Below are 27,763 nucleotides of genomic sequence, written 5' to 3'. Positions count from 1 at the left end.
TATTTTCCCAGGTCTTCTTTGAGCTTCTTGTATCTAGTAAGGTCAGGGAAGTTTTTCTTGATTATTCCCTCAAATATATATCCCAAATTTTTAGATTTCTCTTCTTCCTCAGGAACACCAGTTGTTCTTAGGTTTGGCCATTTAGCATAATCCCAAATTTCTTGGAAGCTCTGTTCATTTTTAAAATTATTTTTTGTCTTTGTTGATTGGGTATCTTCAGAAGCCTTAAGTTCTGAAGTCCTTTCTTTCTACTTGATTCTATTGTTGAAACTTTCCAGGGAATTTGGTATCCTCCAAGTGTGTCTTTCTTTTCCAGAAGTTGTGATTGTTTTTTCTTTATGGTACCTATTTCTCTGGAGACATTTTCATCCATATCCTGTATTTTTTTTTTAACTTAAATTGATTTTCACCTTTCTCTGGTATCTCCTTGAGTACCTTAATAATCAGCCTTCTGAATGATTTATCTGGCAATTCAGATATTTCTTCTTGGTTTGGATCCATTGCTGGAGAGCTATTGTGGGCCTTGGGCAGGCGGTGTTAATATAATCTTGTTTTGTCATATTACCAGAACTGCTTTTCTGATTCCTGATTCCTTCTCATTTGGGTAGATTATTTTACTGGAAAAATCTGGAACTCAAGGGCTGATGCTCAGATTCTTTTGTCCCACAGAGGGGTCCCTTGATGTGGGTCATTTCCCCTTCCCCTAGTGATGGAGCTTCCTGTGAGCCAGAGTGCAGTGATTGTTATTGCTCTTCTGAGTCTAGTTACCCAGCAGACCTACCAGACTTTGGACTGGTGCTGGGGCATGTCTGCAAAGAATCCTGTGATGCAATCCATCTTCAGGTCTCCCAGCTGTAGATACTGGCATCTGCTCTGCTGGAGATGGCAGGGGAGTAAAGTAGACTGATAGTTCCTGGTTGTATGTTTAGCGTGCTAGCTTTCTTAAATGCTGGTTATGCTAGCAATGAAGGTGTCACATGGACAGATTCAGAACCACTGTTTAGCCAGGATGTTGCAGGCAGTAGAATTAGCTGTTGTTTTCTTCTTCCTTGGAGCAGGGGATCTGTCATGAATTGCTATAACGTCCTGAGTTGGCCTCCAAACAGCAGGTGGAACTTTCAAGAGAGCACCAGAGGGTTTCTCCTGTCTCGCAGATTTTGCGGTGGCCTGCTGCATCTTTCAGAGTATCTGTGAGTTCTTTCAGTTTTCCTGGTATGCTCCTGTGGTGGTTCCTGGAGCAAAAGTCCATAGTGTGACTCTCCACATGTGTTCTGGCTATCCATGTGGGAGCTGAATGTAAGCCCTGTCTCCTGTCCACCATCTTCCCCTCAAAGTATTTGTATGTAAATAGAATAGATGAACAGAATCTAGATCCAAATGAAAATCTGGGATCCATTCCCTGCCTGTTGCACTTTCAGTTCAGAAAACAAATTCTCTGCTCTTTAGCCCCAAACCTCTGCCATAATGGCAGTGCCCATAGGGACACTCTCAGGAAATTTTTGCCCAGACCCATGTCCTGGCGATTTCCCCCAATGTTTTCTTGTAGTAGTTTCATAGTTTAAGGTCTTAGGTTTAAGTCTTCAGTCCATTTTGATTATTTGATTTTTATATCTGGTGAGAAATAGGGGGTCTAGTTTCATTCTTCTGCATGTGGATATCTAGTTTCCCCAGCACGGTTTATTGAAGACACTGTCTTTTCCCCAGTGTATGTTCTTGGCAATTTGTTGAAAATGAGTTCACTGTAGGTGTGTGGATTTGTTTCTGGGTTCTCTATTCTGGAATAGATATTCCATTGGTTTACGTTCCATTGGTCTGTGTATCTGTTTCTATAGTAGTACTATGCTGTTTTAGTTTGAGGTCAGGTCATGTTGATTCTCCCAGTTTTGTTCTTTTTGCTTAAAATAGCTTTGGCTATTCTGGGTCTTTTGTGATTCTATATAGATTTTAGGATTCTTTTCTATTTCTGTGAAGAGTATCATTGGTATTTTGATAGGGAGATTTTAACAATATTGATTCTTCCAATCCATAAACATTTTTCATTTTTTGTGTCCGCTTCAGTTTCTCACATCAATGTTTTATAGTTTTCATTCTAGAGATCTTTCACTTCTTTGGTTAATTCCTAGGTATTTACTTGTGGCTATTGTAAGTGGAATTTGTTTTTCAGATTGTTCACTGTTGGCATATAGAAATGCTACTCATTTTTTTGTATGTTGTTCTTGTTTCCTGCAACTTTAATGAATCTATTAGTTCTTATACTTTTGTGGAGTCATTAGGTTTTTCCAAATATATCATCTGCAAACAAGGATAATTTCTTCTATTCCAATTTGGATGCTCTTTGTTTCTCTTGTCTGACTGCTCTAGCTAGGACTTCCAGTACTATATTGAATAACAGTGGTGACTGTGGGTATCCTTGTCAGTGTTCCAGATCTTAGAGGAAAGGCTTTTCGTTTTCCCCTATTCACTATGAAAGTAGCTGTGGGTCTGTTATATATGGCTTTTATTATGTTGAGGTGTTTCTTCTAGCCCCAGTTTGAGGGTTTTTATCATGAAGGAACACTGAATTTTATCAAGTGCTTTTTTTTTTTTTTAGCATCAATTGAAATGATCATATGGTTTTTATCCTTCATTCTGTTGATGTGATGTATCGCATTGATTTGTGGATGGTGAGGCATCCTTGTATCGCAGAGATAAATCCTACTTGGTCATGATGAATAATCTTTCAATATATTGTTGAATTTGGTTTGCTAGTATTTTGTTGAGAATTTTTGCATCAATATTTATCAGAGATATTAGCCTATAGTATTTTTGATGCGTCTTTGGTTTTAATATCAGGGTGATACTGGCCTCCTTCAAGAGTTTAGTAGTAGTCCCTCTTCTTCTATTTTTTTGGAATCGTTTGAGTAGGACTGGTATTACTTTTTCTTTAAATGTTTGGTAGAATTCTTTCAGTGAAGCCATTGGGTCCCAGGCTTTTCTTTACTGGGAGACTTTTATTATAGCTTTGATCTCTTGCCTTTTTACTAACATTGAAAGTCTTTAGAAGACGTTAAGAGAGCTCTGAAAAGAACCCTTGTTTTAGGGACAGGACAACTGAAGAAAAGCTGGGAGAAAACATTGCTTTCTCAGTGGATCAGGGAGCAGAAAAATCCTTGTCAGAAAAAAAGGTTTTTGGTCTGTTCAAGGTTTTATTCTGGCTTAATCTTGGTAGGCAGCATGTGTCTAGTAAGTTGCCCTTTTCTTCTAGATTTTACAGTTCGTTGGCATATAGTTGCTTATCATCTAGCTTTTCAATAAGGGATTAAAACAATGATGACTCATTGTTGCAAGACTGATAGATTTTGCCCATAGTGATAAAAGGCAAGGCTAATCCCTCTTAAACATAAGAGTAACTGAAGTGAGCATTCCTGCTGAACAGATATAGCCTACATTCAAATAAATAGAACATCTTTAATCTCCTGCAAAAAAGAGATCTTATTTTTGCCTAGTGCAAGGCGCAATGTCTAAGTATGCTGAATGATTATCTGTCTTTCTAGACCAACCCTGGAATGGTCCCCAGCCATGGATTCAGTCCCAGATCTTATTTCTTTGACAACCCTCGAAGATATGACAGTGATGATGACCTTGCCTGGAACATTGCTCCTCAGGGACTTCAGGGAGGGTAAGACCTTACTACATGTTAGACAAGCCTCATTAGGAGGGAAGGGTTACACTAATTAAATAGATTCAAGCTAAAAGAAAACTCCTCCATTACAACTGTGCAGCTGGAGGTGGTATAGGACTGGATTATCGGTAGATCATTTTACTTATGTGAAACATCCAGGAATGAGAAAGGACATCAGATTTTTTTTTAAAGCCCCATAGCATTATCATATACAGTAGTGTTTCCTAAACAATATTCCATGAAACACTTTTCTTAATAGCTGTGCCATGCAAAAGGAAATGATGGTTTAACTTTTTTTTTTTTTGAGATAGGGTCTCGCTCTGTTGCCCAGGCTGGAGTGCAGTGGCGCAATCTTGGCTTACTGCAGCCTCCCTCTCCTGGGTTCAAGGCATTCTTGTGCTTCAGGCTCCCAAGTAGCTGGGATTACAGGTGTGCACCACCACACCCAGCTAATTTTTGTGTTTTCAGTAGAGACGGGGTTTCACCATGTTGCCCCGGCTGGATTGAACTCCTGGCCTCAAGTGATCTGCCTACCTCTGCCTCCCAGAGTGCTGGGATTACAGGCGTGAACCATGTCGCCTGGCCAGAAAATGAACTTTTTAAAAAATACCAAGATTTCACAGAGCCTGTAATATACTAATATGTGCTCTGAATCTCCAAGAGGGAAATATAGCACTTGTCTATGAAATCACTCAATGGAACATATCTTTAACCACATTTTCTAAAGCAAGAGAGTAAATGCAGTAATTTATTAGAATAAGTTATAGATCATAAAGAACCAAGTTTTCAAATTTGAATGATGTCAATTCTTAATTTAAAATTTCATTAACATTAAAGGTACTTATTTTGGTCTTAATTTTCATGAATACTTATTTAATAAATACTTCTACAGCATCTACTCTGGATCAGACACTGTTCTAAGAGATTCACAAATATCAACTCATTCAGTTTTCATAGCAGTCCTGAGAGGTCAGTACTAATTAGCCTCATAATACAGATGAAGCTGAGGTATCCAGAGGGTAGGTAACTTGTCCAAGGTCACACAGCTAGTGTTAGGCTGGAATTCTAACTCAGGCAATCTTGTTCAAATCTGTTTTCTGAACCCCTATACTATATAAGTACCCTGTTTCTCAGTCTCACTTATGCTTATGTTATACTTTCATGTGAGTTTTAGTAGGAAGAATCTCCCTTCTTGAATCCACTTGCAGATTTGGCCCAGAAAATTTGGAGAGGGCAGTTAAATTACAGTTCAAACCAGCTAACATAGAGGGCGTAAGACTAGCATTCAACTGCCATCACCTAATTTTCAGTGAATTGGGAAGGCAAATAAAAAGAGGGAAGAACCTGAATACATGAGACTAATTGCAACCATAGCAGAGATTCACCCCAGGATTCCAAGTTTTGCTTACCTCGGCATGGGCGTGGTGTGCAAATAGGAAGGGGAGTAGCTATTGGGATGCCCTTCCCTTTTCCTCAGCCTGCTGCGCTCAGCCATACTCCACTGCCCGATGACTATCATGTTTCCCGTTTCAGCCTGTGACTCCGGGACTGCAAGGCCAGCAAGGGTGAGAGGAGGCAAAAGGGCTAACATAGTGCTTGCTGAGCCTGTCTTCTCTCTGCTTGTCATCCCAGGACCCCCATCCTGTTTCCTTAGAAGTGAAAGCTTGGGCTGAGTACAGTGGCTCATGCCTGTAATCCCAGCACTTTGGGAGGCTGAGGAGGGCGGATCATGAGACCATCCTGGCCAACATGGTGAAACCTTGTCTCTGCTAAAAATACAGGAGAATCACCTGAATCTGGTGGTGGAGGCTGCAGTGAACTCAGATTATGCCACCACATTCCTGGTGACAGCGAGACTTCCATCTCAAAAAAAAAAAAAAAAAAAAAGTGAAAGCTTATCTTATGTAATCTTTTGTGAGATTAAAGACTTAACAGTTAACAACTTTACAACTTTTTTCCCCCTGGGATGAAATGATAGAAGATATACTTGCCTTTTTACTCCTTGTTACTAACAGTGAAAGTCTTTAGAAAATCTAAAGTGAGATCTAAAGAGAGCTCTGAAAAGAGCCCTTGTTTTAGGGACAGGAGAACTGAAGAAAAGCTGGGAGAATATATGCTCTATTGATCGGAAAAGATAAAAGCTGGTAGCTAAGAAAAAAGCAAGCTGACCAATCCCCTGGGCTAGCAGATGTAAAGAATGTAAGCTGGAAGCCAGCCAATAAACAAGGACTTCTTGAGGTCAAATGCTGTCCTCTAGGTCACTCAGATTCTGAGCTCCACCTCTTCCCTAAAACTGCTCTTTTCCAGTTACTCCACTGCATTTCCTCCCTTTAAACTCACATTTTGCTGGAGCTGTCCTATCCTCTCATCTGCCAGAAATGACTTAGAACTGCGTGAGTCCTTACTACCTACATCAGTGAAGAACCCCTTTTCTACCATATAAACATTATTATAATAAAAATGACTCACATGTATTGAGAATTAACTGTATATTACTGTTCTAAGCACTTTACAGGTGTTAACTCAGTACCCACAATAGCCCCACGATGTAGTCAGTCACTAATATTACTCCCATTCTAAGATGAGGAAATTGAGGCAAAGGAGTTACTTGTCCAAAGACACCACAGGTAGTGAGCTATAGTGCATTTTAGGATTCAGGTAGTTTGTTGCTAAAAAAATGTCCTGTTATAATGACTGGCTGGGTTCTCTAGTAATGCTATACACTTCTGTGCTCCAAAGAGTTCAGCAGACTTGCAGGTGGGCATTTAGCACTGTTTTGTGGGAAAATGGACTTTAAGAGCCATTTTAAATAACTTTAGAGTTATCTATGGTTTATACAGAATCTCAGCTCTGTCTACCTAAACTAGACATGTCATACATACTATAATGTTTCAAGTCACTGAATTTTTTTTTTTCTTTTTAAGTTTTGCTCCAGACTACTATGATTGGGGTCAACAGACAAACAGCTTCCTGGCACAAGCAGGAACTCTGCAAGACTCAGCTTTGGATCCTGACAAACCAAGCCTGGGGTAGCATCAGTTAACAATTTTATGGAAGATTCCTCAGATGAAGAGCTTCAGAAAAGTGTAGTGACAGCTGAATTTTTAGGGCACTTTTCCTTAAGAACTAGAATTTGATTTTTGTTACAGGTTTCCAATGGCTCCATAGGACTAAGCAATAATGTAGACTGATAAACCCTTATTTTAGTACTAAACAGGAAGCCTTACTATATCAGTGGGTATAATTTAAACTTTTTAAAGAAAATCTGTACTTTTATAAAGATGTATTTTATATAACTTAAATAATGATGCTAAAGTATACTAGGTTTCTTTTTCTTAAGAATGTTACTGCAATTATGTTGTAGTTTGCACAACTTTTATGCATAATTCACTTTAAAAATATAGAATATATGGTCTAATAGTTTTTGAAAGCTTTTGGACTCAAGTATTCCTCAAATCTTACCTCTTCAGGTCACTGATGGTCACTCAGATTCTGAGTGCCACATTGGTAGACTCATAAAATACAATTGACAACTTGGAAAGCCAACTGCAACTCCAGTGTTGATAGTTAAAATGAAATGGAATAGCAGCAGACTGTAAGGCCTTTAGAGATTTTTTTAAAAAAGGTTCAGGCAGTAGGTCCCTCAAATAATCTCTTAAGTTTTGCCCAAAGACTTATTTCCTTTCATTAGGGCGCTAATGTATACACATTAATGGTAACAAGTTGATAACATTAAAAATGTAGCTGACTTATCCTATTAAACCTCCTCTGCTGTATTCACAGATTCTGCATAGTTTTTTTTCAGCCTAATGAAATCTGATATGCATTACCTCTGGGCTACAGCAGGAGCACACCCCTTTCCCAACTCACTGAATGTTCACTGCACTCAAGGAGAAAGTAAGAGGTTCCATAAAGGGCATTAATAACAAATGCCCCAAGCCCTTGAGCTAAGAGTACGTGGAATCCTAGTGGTTTTTTCTGTGATCTCCAGTTATTTTTAAATAATGCCCTTACTTCTAAATAGCTCTGTAAAGAGCCTATTGAAAGCCACACATCTGAAAATGGCAAAGCGCTGCGGTATGCTGTAGCATGCCTGCCAGCCACGTGAAGGAGATGTCCAGACAATTCACTGGAAGTCATCTTTAAGTAAAAAAACATGTTATGAAATACTGCCTCCCAGACCAGAAGCGCTATTCTTAAAACTCCATGTATCTTGGAACCATAACACTGTGTATTGGGAGGCTAAATGCTCTGCTCTTCTGTAAAACAGAGATAAGGTTCTAAAGGAAGTACTGTCATCAGAAACAAGGTCTCTTTCTGCTCTGCCTAGGAACATCTGGGGATAGAGGGAAGGTCAAATGAAAAGGAACTTATATTAACAAGTCATACTACATGACGCAACCCATTTCAAATGACTCTTCTTGTTTTGATCTGCAGGAATAACTGATCTCTGGGCATTGGTTTCACAGAGATCAAGTCTACTATTGTTGTGGTAGTATTTAAAATTGGGATCTCAAGTTTCGAATACATTATTGATTGGGGTTTTCATTTGTATAGAACATCAGCATAATCCTACATAACATTCTTTAAGTACATGAAAAAATGGGGGTAACATAGCATTTAAAATGGTTGTCAGGGAAAATTCTACACTGAGGTGAACTCTACACTGTTAATGTGTAAGTTGCCTTAACACATTATAAGCTATTATTCTAAATAGCTTTAACGAATTATTGTGGTCACACTGTATTACTAATATTTGGGAGAATTTAAAGGCAAACTCAGCATGTTTTAAACTCCTTGAACTCACATCTTTAGAAAATCTTGCAGTCAGTCCTTCAGTATTAGGTTAACTAAGAGAAGATATAGTTTTTAAAATACAGTGGTAAGAATACCACTAATATGGTATTATACTCCTATAATAGCTAAACATAGTTGTTAATGGCAGAAAAATTGGAATACCCACCATTAACTGATAGTCATAATGTACTTTTATGATGAAGCTACTAGGAGTTATCTGAACTACTTTTGTTGGAAAGGATAAAAATTCTGAGTGCCTATTTTTCTCATCCCCCTTTTAAAAAATGTTAAAAATTTTTAAAGTGTTGTAAATACACATTAGAACACAAAAAACATTGGTTACATCAAACTCTCCTCTTTTAGTAAAAAAAAAAAAAACTGAAATTCTCTTTAGCTTTCAAATTACTTGTTCTGCTAGGTACACTAACAAAACTACTACTTATGTGGAATATTAAATGCTAAGAGGAAAAGGAATGGTGATTACTGGTTGCAAAATACCCAAATGTCCTTTTGTTTTAAAGCAACACGGTGAAATTAAAGCCCTGATAATTTGAAGGTTCAAGTGTATGGGGAAGAGGCAGTCTTTTCTGGTACTGAGAATTCTGTACCATCATTTATCTAAGCCTGATGCAACACTGAAACGCTTCATGTGAATGTTTCTGGGTAAATATAGGAAATAGTTTCTCTGTGACTACTGGAACAGGTGTCTACCTCTGCAGCTAATTGTCTAAGAATATTATATAGATTTTTTTATTGGTTCTTTATCGTTTTTACAATGAACTTATTTAGTTGAGCTCATGATTAAAATGTCTAGAGCGTGTTACACAGAGCTGTGACTGTAAGAAGGTTTGACTGTTCTAATACACATATCAATCATATTTAGTTATGCCAATTCTCTCTTGAATGTATCAGGCAAATTTAAAAGCTCTGCTGGTTATATTTAGCTGCTGAGATCAGGCACACTCACTAATCCCTCCTCAGATTTCCTCTTTCACCAACATGCAAGTCACCTGCTGTTTGCTGACTTTAGTGTTGGGCCAACATCTAGTTGAACACTTAAACCTTATTAAGAAGAAAGGAATGCATATTAATAAATTCTATAACTTGGGAATCACTGTGAGATAAAGGTTTTCATTTTTATATTTACATAGTGGATATTATTAGAATAGTGCTTTTATCTTTAGCAGTAAAGAGAAACTTATATTAAAACTAAATGGGTCTAAATATTTGAAACTTTTATCGAGATTTCTAACAAGACAAACTTTATCTAAAAAAAAAAACCTTTCTTTCGCTTTAGATTGCTGCATATAGACTAGCATAGATCTGATCAGAGACACATCTAATATGCATTCCCATTCTCTTGTGTGAGAATTGTATTAAACAACATTTCTAACTGTATATAATACTACTTAAGACTATGGGTCCAGATGGAGGAGCTGCTGAAAAATACCAGGCTAAAAACAGTGGAATTCTTCTCATCAAAAAGACTCAACTAATAAACTGATTAAAGTGAGGAAACATTTAACAAGGAACAGTGGGAATAACAGAGTGGGATTCAATGTCTATTCAGCACCTATGTATGTGAGACGCTAGACTAGGCACTTGTCATACTCGGGAACACCCACATATTAACATCACCCCAGGCCCTTAGCAAGTATACATGAAGAACCCATGAATCAAGTGGTCAAAATAGTGTGAAGTCTTCTTCTGAGGATGTCCCTGTGCCCGTAACCCAGATCTGTGTCCGAGTCCCCATTTCTGTTGCCCAGATCCTATGGGCTGGGCACTGATGCTACATTCATTCAGTATGGAGTTCTGAGATTGGCTGCCTAGGTCACTAATGATAGGTTCAGGGTCTTGAGATCAAAGTCCAGTGACTCAGCCACTCCTAATGACATCTACACCTGGTTCCTCCAAATCTAGGTTCTCTACCTCTAGTCCTTGAGCTACGGCTGGGCCCTGTCTTCCATTTTCTCAGAAACTGATTAATACCTTGCTAATACCAATTCTCTAGCTACAAACCTCATCTGCCCTTTTGGACCTTGGCTGCCCTACCACTCAAAATATTACACTTTCTATGTCCAGAACAGATTTTCTGGCCCTGGACTTAAGTGGAGATCAGATTCCTATAAGATTCCCAAAATTGCTCCCTTTTTCTACTGATTTCTGTTACTATGACCTTTTCCCCATCAATCTCACTAACCTACAACAGTTCCTCCAAGTCTTTGGGCAGGCCCAAGTTAACAGTGCTCCTTGAAGGCATTCATTGAAATGTATAAAGCACCCACCTATGTTAAACAAATGGTGCTTTACCAGGACCATTAAATAATGTGTAACTTAGTATCCTTAAAGTGAATTCACTAGCCAAGAGTCTGGGCTCTAGATTTGCCGGTTTAAAGCTCATTTAAGGGAAAAGAACACTTACCCGTTTGGAGGTATATTCTATGAAGGAAAGCCAGAGTGGAAGTTAAATGATACCAGAATGTTACTTGGAATGTTAACTCCGCTCTGACCTGTGTTAGGAAAATGACTTTAATAACATCCATCTATGACAGTCTGATGGCATTGTCAAGATGACACTAAGATTCATTCACATTGAGCACCTTCTGCACTAGATAAGTGTCTAGTTGGCCATTACCCTTTGGCTGACATATTTTTTTCTTTGGGTGGATTCTCACTATAATCTAGCTAGGTTATAATGTCTAAGTTATATGATGGCAGGAATGTCTGTTTTGTTCACTGCTACATTACCAGCTCCTAGAACAGTGAATAGTCAAATTCTGTTTTTTGGTAGATGTCTTTTTTTTTTTTTCCAAGGTAACTTATTGCATTTGTACTTTTATCCACATACTGATTTGACAAATTTAGTACTCATGTAAGGGTCCCTCCCTCTTGTCTTATGACTCACTGACAGATATCCAACTTTTGGGCAAATAATTCATAATGGAATAAAAAAAAGAAACAGGGCTTTTGAATGAGAATAGTCCTTAAATCATCCCTAAAGACTATCTTAAAATAGAAGCACTGAGAAGACATTCTGTCTACACGGGCACTGGGTCCTGCCTCTATCTGCCTTCACCTGTCTGGGCACTGGCAAATAGAACACTGTAATAATTTAAAAGGAGTAAAAAGTATATCTTTATCAGGTAAAGTATCAAAAGAACAGTGACAAAATAAGTGTTTAAAAGTGCAATCCTTGGGAGAGAACTTGAGTTGGAGAGTTTTAGTATGCTCTATATGTTAAGAATTTTTTAAAAGCTCATATGGAAAAATAAGACCAGCTAGAAAAACTGCAAAAAAAAAAAAAAAAAAAAAAAAAAAAAAGGTTGGGGGAAGAATGAGGGAGGACCAATGCACTAGATTAAAAATACAGCCTGAGTAATTAAAACAATGTGGTACAGGTGCACAACTAAACAGGCCAATGAAATAGAAACAGAACCCAGACACTGAGCTGAATACATAGGGGTTCTAAGATCAGATCAGTGCAGCCTCTCTAACTCGTGAGGAAACAACAGTTCAATATACTGGAACAACTGGGTTAATCACCTGCAAAAAAAATTAGGTTAGATCCAGAATAAACTTCAAAGGTTCAAAATTTAGATGTAGAATTTAGGTGAATTATTCGATTGCTCTGGATTGAGAATTCAAAATCTGGAAACCACTGGAAAATTGTTAGTTCAGACTACATAAAAAATTTTAAAAACTCATGATATAACCATCATGAGCAAAGCAAAAGACAGATGACAAACTGGAAAGAAAATATTTCCAATGCGTTACTGTCAAAGGGTTCACGTCCCTAGCAAATAACATATCAACAATGTAAAAACTATAAAAAAAAGAGGAAGAAAGGTGGGGGGAGGAATGAGGGAGGACCAATGCACAAGACTGGATAGGAACAAAATACAGAAATAGAAATGGCTCCTAAACATATTCAAAGGTGCTCAACCTTAGGCATAAGAAGATTTACATACTGAGCAGTCAGGTGTGTGGTGTGCACCTATAATCCAGGCTATTTGGGAGGCTGAGGCTGGAGGATCACTTGAACCCAGGAGTTTGAGGCCACAGTGAACTATGATGATACCACTGCACTCCAGCCTGGGTGATAGAGTGGGACCTGATCTCTCTTGTTTTTAAGTAAAATTAAAGAATTTACACATTGATAGATATTTTCATCTATCAGAATGGCCAGAATCCAACATTTTAATAACATCTACACTGGTAAAGTTGCAGGTAAGCAAGTACTATCATAAATGTCAGATGGTATGTGAATTGATGGCTACCCCTGTGAAAGAATATGCCAGTATCTTTCAAAATTATAAATGCACATACTCTCTTTGCCCCAAAAATTCTTATCTTTGGGAATTTATCCTACAGGTACAATATTTATATAAATGTGAAATGACATATGTACAAGGTCTGGAAACAACCCAACTGCCCATTAATTGAGGACTGGTTAATTCAACATTGGCACATCCATATAACAGAATACCAAGCATCTACTTACAAAAATGAGAAATCTAGTGATATGTGAAGACTTCCAAGAAATATTAGGTGAAAAAAATGAAATCGTATGTACATGATGTCAATTTTGGGGTAAAAGTGAGAGAAGAAATAAGACTTTGCATTTGTATGTGTTTGTACATGTCTAAAACAGTGTGAATGGAAACCTAAGAAACCAAGAACAGAGGTAATTGATGGTGGGAGGTGTGGGAAGCTGGGCCAAGGATAGAAGGAAGACATTCACTGAATAACTTTATATATTGTTTGTTTCTTTTAACTATGTGAATGTATTACCCATTAAAAAAATTAAATTAAATAAGCATATTTTAAAAGCTTTATGATTCAATACAAATCAAACGATGCTTTTAAAAATTCCCACTTTGCAGTTGAATGGTAAACAGGCCAACTTACAAAACGTCACAGAGTTTCTAGAATTAGTCTTTCTCATCTCAGATTCTTGCTCCACAACCTAGAATTTGTGACCACAGACAGGCTAATTAGCCTTTTTTATCTTCAGTCTTACTTATAAAACAGAGAAGTAATTGTACCTACCTACTCGTGCCATTATGAAGATTAATGGTATATTTATTTAAAGCCAAAAGGTACATGTAGAAGCCCTTAAGACAGTGCCTGCCAGTGCTTTCCATGATGATGATAAACAACCTCAGACTACTTACAAATACATTATCTCCCTTCTCCACAAGTTACAATCAAATTCTCATGTCACAAAAAGAAACACTTAAAATAAGAGGAAAAACAAGACAGAAAAGATTGCAGAACATGTACTTTAATTCACATTTTCTAGATTCTGGTGGGTACAACAGTAAATTATTTGGAATTGTTTAAAATCAAAGCTGCACCTGTAGATATTACTTAAAATACAGTATGCATAGATTTTTGTGTGTTTTTTTTTTAGCCAAATAATTTCCATAATACCATGCACCTAATCTGTGTATTTTGGCGAATAGCTATGGTTTCTGCAGGTACCTCACTCAGTTTGCAAACTACTGAGAGGTTTACTGTGAACTGTTCCCAAATTTTCAGCTGAAGGCAATGCTGATGAAGATCAAAATAGCTGTCCTTTCTTAGATACAGTGGCACACAGGCAAAGTTGAAAACATGGCACAGAGTTTCATACACATACAGAGATTACAAATACCGAGTAATTCACAATGTTAAAAATGTCAAAATATAACGTTTTGACATCAAATTTCAAGACTGTGGAGTCTTACTATTCTGTCTGATCCTCCTCATAATCTAAGAATCAAAACAGGAGAAACAAAGTTTTACCAATTTTAATACATAGTTTGTCTAACTTACATGGATGCCACTTAAGTAAAAAATAAACTTATGCCATTGAAGGAAGGTTTTCCTTTTCTTCATTTTCATTACTTCATCAGCGGGTACAATCATTTCTGTCAGTTATATTATCAAGTGCTGGATTTTTAAACTAGGTGATGAGATAAAGACAAAATGCCAAGAGGTATTCACCAGCAGAGCATCTTTACAATGCAAACAGTACTCTCCTATGATATCACTTCACAACAAAAGATGTGAATTGGAAAAAGTTTATATCACAAGAACCATGAAATGTCACCAGGCTCACACAATCGTCTGAGAAATAAAACACACAAAAATGTAGGGTGCTCCCTACAATCTAATTTATGATAAAATAAAGTTAAAATGAATTACAGCCTAAGAATACTTTTTTGTTGTTGTGAAAAAATTAGTTAAGAATCTTAAGTTTTTACTCTAATTAGATCTTTTAATTTCCTAGAATATATACCAATATACTAGTTTTACTAAGCTTGAAACAAATCACACTACAGAAAAAAGAAATGGATATGACCAAGGATTTTCTCTAGTAGACAGTTTAAATAATAGCCTTTATCTTTAACTGAGAGAATGGTGAAATAGTATTATCAAAAAGTTCTTTACATTTATAGTAATAAAGTGCAAATTCTTCACATTTTTAAACTCTGAATGAACATCAAGAATAATTCTAACTTACTAGTTAAATTAATTGGATATTCACTTTTTAGACAGTTTGCCCTAAGGCCCCCTCCCCCACCATACAATACTTGCAACCCTCAAGAAAAAGTAGAGGGAGGGTCCACTCATGTCAGCCTTTAAACAACTTAACAAAAAATACCACTACCATCAACAACAACAAAACCCCAAATTTATAAAGGTTTGAAATTAGGTTAGAAAATAAATAACTCTGAGAACTTATTAATATCCCACCACATCCCACCAAGAGATGGTTAAGTATTTTTAAAAGAGGTGTGAGCCAACTAAATACAATTTTTTAGATGTCACTAAATCATCAATGAGCACATTTCAGACTCCGGTAGGATAAAATACGGATTTAAGAGCACTTATTCTTTAATTCAGAAAAGACTAAAGAGTCTAAGGAAAAACTCACAATCTTGTACCTGCATTACTTCTACACAGATGCACCCTTCCAAATTAATTGTATCTGCTGACATTTAAAAATATATCAAGATTTTAAATATTGTTTGAAGATTTTAAATCCCAGGTTTAGAAAATTACAGTTTAGGACTTAAGAGTCCTCTGTTGGTACGGATCACAGAAATTATCATTTATATACAGTGAAAACAAAAGGTGAAGGGAGAGGAAGCTTAAAGGAGACTTGACCTAATCTACCTTTTTATATATCCTGTCAGGGAAAATCTCGCTGAGTTAGAGGATTGCATAGATTGTATTCTAAAATAAATCCTTTAAAAATGCTTACTTTAAGTTAAAATAGCAAATTTCGCGGGTATTTTCAATTGGCATTATAAATTCGTATAGTCCCATTCAAATTTATTTCACAGAAGTAATCTGTTAAATAAATATTTATGCAATGTTTTTTCCTAAAAGTAACTGAAAATTTCCAAAATGTCTTTGCCCCTAAAATATCTAGGGGCAAAGAAAAGCAAAATCAAAAGGAGTTCTAAGTGAAAGAACACTCTTGGGCCAGCCCACTACACACATATGAAATCTGGCTGGGTAGCCTAGGAAAGAGGTCTTATTCACCTTTACCAAATCAGGTCCTTTAGGCTAGAAACAACAATAAAGGCTACTAAAAATTGCCAATAAAAATCAATGAAATTGAAGTCCTGGGGAACTTTAAGGAATTTCTGTACATTTAAAAAAAATTTTGTGTGCATTGAAAGGGCCATGCATCACGGTGACAGTTCCAGATTATAGAAATACTATATTTCTTTATATTGTAGAAGGTGATACACACAGAGTGAAGCAAGGCTAAAAACACATTAAAAAGCATTGATAAATTTTTATCACTGATACCAGCCCTAAGCAACATTTGTTCCCTAATTCTTTTTCTGTAACAGAACAGTGTTATTAGAGTGCAGACATAGCCATTTAAAGTTTGACAACTAGAAATAAAGGATAATAGAATGAAACAAAACCAATTCTAAACAAAATAGAATTTTCAACACATGAAATTAAACACAAAATGAATATAACTTACATGTTTTCAAAGTATATACTTCATTTATAAATATCTCCAGTTGATAATCTATCATTATAAATATTCAAGTGAGCATTTAAATTTTCTCTTTAAGAGTTCAAAATTCTTGAAGTCAGATTAGTCTCTTTCTGTTGAATGTCCAAAATTAAAAGGCTTTACACAGTCATTTATGTCTCTAGTTAGACACATAAAAGCCTTTATTACCTACTGTGTTGTAGTAAGACTTTAAAATTCTGTAACTCTGTTATACTTGTAGAAAGCCTACAGAGGAAAGAGAAAGCATGTATTAGTAAGGCTAACATGATGCATACATATTTCAAAGTATTGATATTGTTACAGGAACTATAATTTGAAAGCAAAATCTAAAATCAACACCAAACGCTGAAGCTTCCATGTTTAAATTAGTATTCTGCAATTTCTCCTTAAGATTGGTTTAGAAGGGGCAAGGGAAGCCTGTTACTTCATACTATTTACAGATACTAGATTAGTAATGGGAACGATGATACAATTCTTAAGAATCTCAAATCATTTATAATTGGTGTAATAAACTTATTTTGCACATTCCTCTCCAAATGATTGCTTTCTCATTGTTCCCCAAGCACACTAATTTGTCTTAAGTTGTCAGCTCCCTGAGGGTGAAGACTCTATTTTGTCTCCCGCTGAGTCTCTCTCCTGTGTCCTGTAGCCATTGATGCTTATAGTATTCAATAAATGATTAGAGACTGATTAAATGAGGTGCTTCTCAGCCCAGGCCAAAAAGTAAAACTCTGGGATAGGAAATACAAAAAAGTAATTCTAAAAGTTCAATTATCCTTACATACAATTCAGAGGTGATAGAAAAAAAGTATTTCTTTAACTACTTGATAGAAGGAAAGTTATTCATTGAGCACTTAGGAAGAGAGGCAGTGTTGTAAGTCCATCACATATATGATCTCATTATAAGGAAACAAACTAGGAAAGCAGTGTTTGCCTGAGATCATACCACTACTAAGTTTCATTCACTATCTCCTGTTTCATCTTTCTACAAGGCCTCATAAGTGGATAGACTGAATTTTTTATGAAATACCAGTTATCGATAGTCTATATCTAACCTGTGTCTGAAATCTCAACTTACATAGTCATCTTTAAATACAGGGAAGCAACAGATGAAATCCTTGCTATTAAGATGGGAAATGGGCCAGCCACAGCGGCGTATGCCTGTAATTCCAGCACTTTGGGAGGCCGAGACAGGAGGATCACTTGGAGCCAGGTGTTTGAGACCAGTCTGAACAACAGAGTGAGACCCCTATCTCTATGAAAAAAAATTTTTTTTTCATTAGCCAGGCAAAATAGTGTGTATCTGTAGTCCCAGCTATCTGGAAAGCTCAGGTGGAAGGAATGCTTGACCCCAGGATTTGGACACTGCAGTGAGCCATGATCACACCACTGCATTCCAGGCTGGATGACAGAGCAGGCCCCTTATCTCTTAAAAAACAAACAAACAAACAAACAAACAAACAACAAAGTGTGTGGGGGGGGGAACATACAAATTTATTTTTAATTTAACTGCTTTTTAACTTAAAACACATGTTAAAAAAACAAGAAATAATCTCTGTATTACTTAGTCCCTTATTATTATTTTTTTAAGTCTTCCTCAAGTTGACTTTTTTCTCTTTTTCCCCAAGGAAGCATAGTATTATTTTCTATGATTCTTTTCTTTCTGTTCTGTATTCCTCAGTTGACACTAAATGTACCTCTGTAGGCAAATTCAGATTATTTTTTAAACCACTGGTGACCGATATAAACAAGCAAATTAAATGTCTATATACAGAAGTAAATCATGTAGAAATGAGTGCAAGAAAAATGACTTCTGAGCTTAAGAAATAGAGCAAACTGCAGAAAAAAGGTGAGAAAAGAAAAAAATTGTAATAAAGATTTAAGAAAAATAAGAAGCAGATGAAGGTTTTAATCATTTTCCTTTACTACCTTCTCAATCACGTATTCCTTACTCCTGCTATTGTAGGTGAACAAGTTATAGCCAAGTAAAAAGAGTATCAGAAGAATATCTTCCTCGCAAAATTAAGGTAGTGAACTGAAAAACACTGGCAACTGGAAACTTAATTTTCCTATGACCTGCAGAGAAACTGACTTGTGAGCATTAAGGTCACTCTAAGTTAGTACAGATACAATATAAAATATCTTTTTTATTAACAAAACTAACCTTACTTTTAGCAGAGAGGAGTATTTTTGCAGTTTGTTGAAATCCAATGGGAAATAAAACATCTTCAACGTTAAAATGGTTCTTACCTTCCGAAAGCATTTAAAAGAGCAACTATTTCCTGTCGGGTGAGTTGGAAGCCTTTAGATGGACTATTCTCTGGGAGCTTTTGGATTTCTTTTTCAGAGAATAGTATCTTCAGGGCAGTTCCCAAACCCTGAGTCTAGAGAAAATCCCAACAAACTCATAATTAACTTTATAGAATAACTAGTATAAAGGTTTAAAGGAATATATAGCCACTATTATGACAGGAAATTCAAATGAACTAAGCTTTTCACAAAAATGTTACTATATAGTTTCTCCTTTCTCACAGGTCATACATATGATAACATATCTAAGCTGTTAAGGAAACCTAAATAGTCTAACACTGATTGAATACGTATCATTCTATTCCATATTATTAAAATGCCTTTTTTAACCTTCAAAATATATTACGATTACAATGTTCAATTTGTAACCAGAAAGGATTTACAGCCTTTAGCAATTCAAAACTCAGAGATTATTGATACTTACACTTAAAAATCAATTATTAGCACTATAGAAAAAGAAATATTTGATTTGAGTGTAGCTTCCATTGTAATGATTGTCTCTTAATTTTCCATAAATTTATCATCTTTGTAAGAAAGTAAGATAAAATACTAAACAATCCTTTTGACACTGACTTATGTAGAGTAACAAGCCTATCCTGCGGAGCCTTCCTATTGTGGCTAAGTGGCCTTCTTTTACTCCTTTAAACAAATTCAGTGATCAAGACCTGATATTTAAATCTTTTTATATAATTGCATTTTACCTTTCTATATACATATGTAAACTATTAATATACTCTGTTTGTAATGACCACCGACTTCACAAATGAATCTGGTATTGTAACAATAGGAACACAGAGACAGTAAAACTAAAATCACCAAAGAATAATATGCGAATCATCCTTTCACATACACATACTTTAATATTAATTTTTTCAATAAAACAGAAAAAACACTTTAGTTCAGCCTATTTCTAAATTCTAATTCAGTGAACAATGAGGACATTTTAATAAAAAGCTTGAACTCAGTGGAAAAATAAAGGTTAGTAATGGCTTTAAAAGAGAAGACAACACACATACCTGCAATTTTCCCCATAATCTGCATTTGTCACATCCAACACAGTCCATTATACGGGAGATATTCTTGAAATGTAATCGGAATTCCTCCTAGCAGGCAGAAAATATTTTCAGTCTAGTTAGACTTTTAAAATCAAACTGCATTTGGCTAAAGTATAAGTTTTGATGCTTTTTAACAAATCAGTTGTGTTTTTCGTTTGAGGAGGACTTTTACTTTGTCACCCAGGCTGGAGTGCAATGGCGCAATCTTGGCTCACTGCAACCTCCACCTCCTGGATTCAAGCGATTCTCCTGCCTCAGCCTCCCAAGTAGCTGGGATTACAAGCCCATGCCACCATGCCCAGCTAATTTTTGTATTTTTAGTAGAGACAGGTTTCGCCATGTTGGCCAGGATGGTCTTGAACTCCTGACCTCAAGCGATCCATCCACCTCGACCTCCCAAAGTGCTGGGATTACGGTGTTAGCCAACCTGATCTGACCCGAGTTGTGTTTTTCAACAGTGAAGAAAAATATTTCAACTTGTATAACATGGCACATAAAATACTGACATTAATGGAAATTAAAAAATTCACTCTGTACATTAATTCAATAGACTTTTCACTGAGGTGCTACTTTATACAAAGCATCAAAACTGCACTATGGGAGATACAAAAGTAAATAATACATGGTCTTTACTTTGAAGGAACATAACTGCCGCTTCCATTTGGTATTTACAGACAACCAATGATAAATATGTCTAGTTTGTGTTTCACTTATTTTTGAGCCTTTGCTTTGTGTAAGCCTGTATCAGAACAATGACCAATTTTTGTATTGCTCCTTAGAACCACACTATGTTTGTCAATCAACATGAATAACAGGCCTGTGTGAGACACATGGTCCCACAGTTCTCTATGTTTGCTAATGCAGATTATATGGAGATGTTTACTGGATCCCTCTATTTTGCTGTAATAGTTTCCTACACTGGCCACACACGGTGGCTCATGCCTGTAATCCCAGCACTTTGGGGAGGCTGAGGTGGGCAGATCACTGAGGTCATGCGTTCGAGGCCAGCCTGACCAACAGAGTGAAACCTCATGTCTACTAAAAATACAAAATTAGCAGGGTGTGGTGCCGCATGTCTATAATCCCAGCTACTCGGGAGGCTGAGGCAGGAGAATCGCTTGAACCGGGGAGGCGGAGGTTGCGGTGAGCTGAGATTGGGCCACTGCACTTCAGCCTGGGCATCAAGAGTGAAACTCCATGTCAAAAAAAAATAATAATTTCCTACACTGGAGAAACTCTTCTGCCTGTAAGAATCTGTGTGCAATATACCCTTAAGGTTAGTCTCACCTTATCTGGGGATAAGATTGATTAAGATAAAATGTCCTCATTTGTTTCACATGGCAACTGTAGAAAATAAAAATCATTTTATTTTGCATCGAGGGAAATATTTTATTGCATGAAGCTGGAGGCAAGTAGCCTGAAAACTGGCTACCACAAGCCCTGACCAGCTGCCCAAAGGGTTGAAAGGAATCAATATCTTGGCAAAGAAAGACAATATAAATAGAACACAAAAAACTCCTGTGCTGGTCACACTCTCATGTAATACAAGTTATTTGTAGCAGACAGAAAATGGACATAGGTTCTCCTTCATACATCCTTGAAAAGTAGCAAACAAAATCCCAGCATTGTGTAGTTAAAAGCTTGTCGTGAGACTTTAGGCCTTCCTTAGTCTCACTTTCCGCATTTACAAAATATACATAATTACAGTTGCCCTGTTACACAAGATCGTTCTGAAGATTAAAAGTAGAACACATGTATTGATACTTAGAAAACCGGAAACATTATAAAAATGAATTAACATTAAATTAAACACCAAAATGGCCCTATGTGTCTAAAGCAACTGTAAAACAATCCTCCAACACTAAAATGTAGTTGTAGCTAAATTACTTATTTCAGAAATACCAAGAAACTCTCACCAATGGAGAATCACTCAGTATTAATTTATTGGTTCCTATAGTGCATCCGCATCTAAAACATCTTGGGGTCAAATGTGTTTTAGAATTCATAAGTTTTTAGATTTTAGAAATACAGTACATGTACTATAGATTTTGAAACATCTCACCAGAGTGTAAGCAAACACCCTGCAGTCAAATCCATTAATGTTTCTGTAGCAAAATGTAAAAAATTCATACAAAGCATCAATTTGAAAAACAAAATACCCCACAAAACTGCTATATTCTTACATTGGCTTAGGTCAGATTTGGCTAAAAAATTACCTTGCACCAAACATGAGAAAATGTTTCAGTTTTTGAAACTACCTGGATTTCAGAAGTGCATATGAAAGACTGTGAAGATGCACTCAAAGTATATTTGCAGCCAGGTGCTGTGGCTCATGCCTGAAATCCTAGGGAATTGGGAAGCCGAGATGGGAAGACAGTTTGAGGCCAGGAGTTTGAGACCAGACTGGGCAACACAGTGAGACCCCATCTCAAAAAATAAATTTGAAAGTTAAAAAAAAAAGGAAAGAATATCTGCAATTTCAAATACTTTTATGAATATTCTTTATATTATGAATATAAAGAATCCCTAACATGAAGTTTGGTAATGTTTCTAAAATACATTTTCCTTCTGATACCACATGTTAACAGGTAATTTTTACCTTTTAAATTAGTCCAACAGGACAAAAACATAATAGTTTCAAAAACTAACATTCCATAAAGTACACTTTAAAAAAAATGTACTACTTATTGCCCTAAAAGTGGCTAAAATCTCATGGTATTTTGAAAGATGCATCAAACAACAATATACAATGATTTTGAACTAAGAAAACTTGCCCTCAACCAGTATCTTTTAGAAAGATACTTATAAATAGGTGTTATACTTATTGGACCATACTAATGACCAACAAGTCACTAAGCAGTTGGTCAACTGAAACTGAGAAAGAAATATGGAGAGGGCTTTTTTGTACTATTTATAGTAAAAATCCAGTCAGATGAACTTCAACAAACTGGAAAACTGGAAAAGAAAATAGTTTAGATGAACAACATTAAAACATAACCAGTAAACTGCTGTGTCCCAACCCTGTGTCCCAATCAAGAACTTTTTACCTTTAATGATTTGGCCCCTTTTTTGTCACCTGCAAACATGGATTTCTCATCAAAGTGCATGGGAAAGGACCTGATGAAATGACAGTATTGTAATAAGTTATACATGAAAAATCCACGTACTCTGTATCAGAAATCTGATAAAATTTTCTATCCTTACAAATATTTAAAATGCATTATTTACTCTGATGTAAGGTTTGGTAATGTAGAAAGGTGACAAACAGTTCACATGTAAACTATTTTACAAATGATTAAAGCAAGATACAGATGGCTGTTAAATTTGGTAAGATTGTAATGTTTTAAATAAATGACATAAGGTAACCTAAAAAATTAACTGAAAATCCATGTAAAAAACAGGCAATATTCTCTTAATGTTTTTTAAAAATTTAATACATTAAACACTTCTTAATCTAACTTTTCTCCTCCATGCTTATTTCAACAACCAGTAAACTCAAGTTTTCTATACCAAGCATTTTTTTTTTAAGGTTACATTCTAAAAAGTAAAGTTGCATAGGTACATACACCCCAGAACCTAAAGTAAAATAAAATTTAAAAAATTATATATATATATAATCAATCAATCAATCAATCAATCAATAACTTTCCTGGAGAAAAAAAGAAAAGTTATATTTTAAAAAGTAAGGCTAATGCTCCCTTATCCTTCTCAATGCAAACACACATATAATATCATCTAAATTTAAATACAGTGACTAGAGGCCTCAATGGCTCACGCCTCTAATCCCAGCACTTTGGGAGGCTGAGGAGGGTGGATCACTTGAGGTCAGGAGTTTGAGACCAGTCCATCCAACAAGATGAAACCCCATCTCTACTAAAAATACAAAAGTGAGCTGGGTGTGATGGCTCACACCTGTAATTTCAGTTACTTGGGAGGCTGAGGCACAAGAATTGCTTGAAACCAGGAGGCGGAGTCTGCAGTTAGCCAAGATTGTGCCACTGCACTCCAGCCTGGGTGACAGAATGAGACTCCATCTCAAAAATTAAAGTAAATAAAATGACTTAGAAGAATATAAAATTGGTAAGACCATGAAGTAGCATTAAATTTTCATACATTTAGTGATACTTTAAAGCACTATTCTGAAGTGTGAAAATTTCTGCCAAAAGCACCTTACTGATGCTTTTTCATCTACATTTTTAGAACTTTTTAAAAATACGGTTGTTCTATTGATCACTTTCCTTTTTGGTTCTACTCTCCCTTGGCCTAACTTTTAGGAGTCAGTTTTTGTGTACTTTAAGTGCCACCTCATGTGAATAGAGCGTGGAGAATTTCAAATCACAGATGGTCAATTCTTACTTTGTATCTTGAAAGATATTCAGCAGAAGAGCTTTTGTGTCAGCATCTTCTTCTACATTTCCAGTGTAAAGATCGACAATTGAGCGCTCAAAATATGGAGCCACCTTTGACAAAGCTCGAAGCTCAATCAAGTATAAAAAGTAAAGATTCTTGAGCCTTCTTGGACCTTCTCCCTTGGTTTCCACAGGGTCAAAGCGGCGTTTGAATTCTTTAATATTAGGTCCCCAACTGGGCTTACCCCAGGTTTCTAAAGAGAAAGAGAAATACATTATTTTAGTAAACAGGATTTTTTTTCCTGCTCTAAAAGATATGTATTCCCTACAGTAATTTTTACACTAATAGAAGGCAAAATCTCCACTTAAAAATACACTTACCTTCCAAAAGATAATTTGCACACAGATGTAAATTGATGCTAGCATGAAGTCCTGATATAAGCTTATAGAAGACTCTTTTCTCCAGACACAAACCTATTCAGAAAAATATTGAAGAAGAAATCACACCCATTTAGATATCAGAAATACTGCCTCCAGGAGGTTTGGCACATAGGCTTAATTTTAAGCAAGATTCAAGAACATTAAATCAAGGAATAACATAAACCTGATTAGGTCAAGATTCTCTCACTAGAAAGCAAAGTAAGATTTTGGCTTCAGGATGGAGTTAACTGAATATAATGAGAACTTAACGCTGAAAAAAGCAGAAAAGTTTGGGCAACTGGAGGTCAAAACACTATGGATACAGCTGGCAGGTTCCCACATTACCCAGCCAGCAACAGCACAGGTTTTCTTGTGGTTTAGGCTAAGAACTTACTAAAGTAAATGTAATTATAAAGTCATTGGATTGTTTTCTTTTCCCTTCCTTGTATGTGTTATGCTAGCAGAGAAATAAGGGTCTTATTAACTTCTGCCCTGGAATTGTCTAATTTTTTAACCATACGTTCTACTTGCAAGGAGCTGAAACTTGGAAAACAGAAATCCAGGAATTTTCACTAATTAAAAAAAAATACATGTTGACTATTTACTACTTGAGCAGAATCGTATCAGATGGAGTGCAGAAATATCACAGAACGTTATTTGATGTGGCCTTAAGCTACACAGGCTTTTTTGCTAAGAACTTAAGAGGTCAAAATAGCCCGCCATCCTATCCTAACCCCTGCCAGCATTTTAAAAGAGTTTCTCTCATAATAAGAGTAATACACATTGTGAGTGTACTTAATACCACAGAGCAGTAAACTTAAAAATGACTAAGATGTAAATTCTATGTTATATATACCTCACCACAATAAAAATATCTTCAGAAAATATTCTTTATAGAAAAATTTTAAAGTAAATAAAAATGCAGGGAAGTAAATTTTAAGAAGTGACTGGATCTGAGGCCATTAGTTTTTCCCTCCTTCAACACCCAATAGGTTTTTAACACTTTTCCCATGCAGGAAAATGGGCTGTAATACAGTAGAAAGTCTCATTTATATGCTGGCAGAATTTTTTTTTAATGTAAGAGTGTTTATGTGGCTTACTTTGTGTCTATTCAAGATTTCTTTTTTAGCAATTTACTCTCTCCTTCTGTGCTATCACAGATGATTCTGACACAAATAGCCTCTAATTGGAAAAAATAATTCTTCTGAGATCTCGTTCCCTAATGCAGAATTCTTGCTAGAATATTCAAATTGTCATGGATGGGGACCAAAAGAAATTAAATTTTATTTTGTAGTTTCGTCTTAAAAGTATATGGCAAGTTTGAAAGTTTACAATAACAACAGATACAAACAATATGAATACATTTAATACAACATTAAGTACTAACTTCTCCTCTATTAAAACTTCATCAAATCTATCATCAAGTAACAAAACATCAGATTTGAAGTTCACTTTGTTTTCTTCCCAACCTCTCTAGGCAGCGCTTATGTCCAATAAAATGGATAAAGACTAGAAAAGGGACAGTAAGCAAAGCAAAACTCACGAAAATCCATATGCCTACAAACCAGGACCTGGAAAACTGGGAGGCAGTTATAATTTGCAAAGCCCACAAAGCCCCTACACTGAAATGGGGTAGCGGATAAGGGAGGGGAGAGGAATAGAATGTATTTTCACAAACTGAAAAACAGGTAAATTCAACCAGATTAATAATAAACTATGCACCAACTAAGTACACCCAGACATACAACACACTTAGCAGGAAATTGCTGGAGAGTTTCTCCTTGCCTACAGTCTGTGCCAGGCTGGATGGTATCTTTAATTACTGAGGTCCAGGCAAAAGCCTTCTCAATCTCACTCTGCAGTAACATCCGCAAAAGCTGACTTACGAAGGCAGAATCCACCAACTTCTAACAACACAGAGCAAATTTACACAATTTAGAAAATGGTTCTCTTCTTCCACTTTCTGACTCAAATTTTGTTAAAATCCTTAAAATCCATTTTCAGTAACTGCATTCTCAGAAAGAGGTTGCATTTACTGTAACAGTAATATTTGGCATTTGGACATGGTTTAGTGGCTTCCAAAGGAAACTTCACAGGCATCATCTACATTCACAGTGTAAGTTAGTAGTATTGCTATTGCTACTCTCCAAGCTCCAGATGAGGAAACTGAATCTAAGAAAACGCTGAGTCAGTTGCCTATAAGGGAATCCTCTTTGGAACCATGTATCAATATTCAGGTACTTATAACAGTAAGACTGGAAGAATGGTTGTTGATATAGTATACATAGAGTTCAATACTGTTTCTAAATTTCATTCTCATTATTAACGCTCAGTCTGTGACTACCTCTTCTAGCCTAAATGCTACTTTCCACAATTTCTATCTTTAGAGTACAGCTTAATAATTAAACAAAGCCAAATATCTTCTACATAAGCAATTTTCCCATATGACTCCTAACAAAATTTGCACATCAATAATGTCCACTTTAATAATGGTCAACATATGTATATAGTTTATTATAAACAAAGAAATAGGCCAGGTGGTGGCTCACACCTATAATCCCAGCACTTTGGGAGGCTGAGGTGGGTGGGCAGATCACTTGAGGCCTGGAGTTCAAATCAGCCTGGCCAGCATGGTGAAATCCCATCTCTACTAAAAATGCAAAAATTAGCAGGGCATGGTGGCGGGCGCCTGTAATCTCAGCTACTTGGGAGGCTGAGGTATGAGAATCACTTGAACCTGGTGGGCAGAGGTTGCAGTGAGCCACTGCACTCCAGCCTGGGCGACAGCAAGACTCTGACTCAAGAAACAAACAAACAAAAAAGAAATAATATTACTAGGATAACATGACCAATTGACATGCATAAAATAGAATTAATTTTACTCTGTAGTATTCCTATAAGGTTATGGCTATGAAATGTCAATTTTCCTATGTCATTGAACCTGCTTATCTTTTACTAATATATTTTAATTTTTAATTTCATAAATGAATGGCAATTTGGTAAGGTAAATTTTTAAAAGCATCATATATCCAGTTATTAACCTAAGTTACTAAAATTCTACAACATTTCACCTTTCCATTAATAGCATTTGATATTTTCAACACTGGAAGTACAAGAATGCAAAAGCATCTAACACGTC

At 36.1% G+C, this 27,763-nt stretch overlaps 2 protein-coding genes across 5 annotated transcripts in view; one reads left to right on the top strand and one right to left on the bottom strand.

Annotated features, from left to right (window-relative positions):
- GPR137B (G protein-coupled receptor 137B) overlaps nucleotides 1-7,437 on the top strand; it is a 66,331-nt gene extending 58,894 nt beyond the window's left edge. Inside the window, exons 6-7 of one of the 2 annotated variants that reach the window (XM_002760885.6) lie at nucleotides 3,534-3,658; nucleotides 6,586-7,437. In XM_002760885.6, the coding sequence (XP_002760931.1) occupies nucleotides 3,534-3,658; nucleotides 6,586-6,694 (234 nt within the window). In that variant the 3' untranslated portion in view covers nucleotides 6,695-7,437. The remainder of the gene's footprint in view (nucleotides 1-3,533; nucleotides 3,659-6,585) is intronic. The other variant, XM_035281080.3, reaches the window with a different exon arrangement.
- ERO1B (endoplasmic reticulum oxidoreductase 1 beta) overlaps nucleotides 1-27,763 on the bottom strand; it is a 105,986-nt gene that overhangs the window by 26,380 nt on the left and 51,843 nt on the right. The window contains exons 11-16 of one of the 3 annotated variants that reach the window (XR_013529961.1): nucleotides 24,586-24,678; nucleotides 24,212-24,458; nucleotides 22,903-22,972; nucleotides 19,817-19,903; nucleotides 18,741-18,874; nucleotides 16,455-16,715 (exon numbers count right to left, since the gene is read on the bottom strand). Coding sequence is in view for 2 of the 3 variants with exons in the window: in XM_002760887.6 (XP_002760933.1) it covers nucleotides 16,655-16,715; nucleotides 18,741-18,874; nucleotides 19,817-19,903; nucleotides 22,903-22,972; nucleotides 24,212-24,458; nucleotides 24,586-24,678 (692 nt within the window). In the remaining variant the exon portion in view is untranslated. Of the gene's footprint in view, nucleotides 1-13,729; nucleotides 16,716-18,740; nucleotides 18,875-19,816; nucleotides 19,904-22,902; nucleotides 22,973-24,211; nucleotides 24,459-24,585; nucleotides 24,679-27,763 lie in introns of those variants that run through there. The other 2 variants (XM_008985774.5, XM_002760887.6) reach the window with 2 other exon arrangements.

This window comes from Callithrix jacchus, chromosome 19 (genome assembly GCF_049354715.1).
Source record: "Callithrix jacchus isolate 240 chromosome 19, calJac240_pri, whole genome shotgun sequence".
Lineage (NCBI taxonomy): Eukaryota > Metazoa > Chordata > Mammalia > Primates > Cebidae > Callithrix > Callithrix jacchus.
The sequence above is the reverse complement of the archived record's forward strand: the minus strand, read 5'-3'. Positions and strand labels throughout refer to the sequence as shown.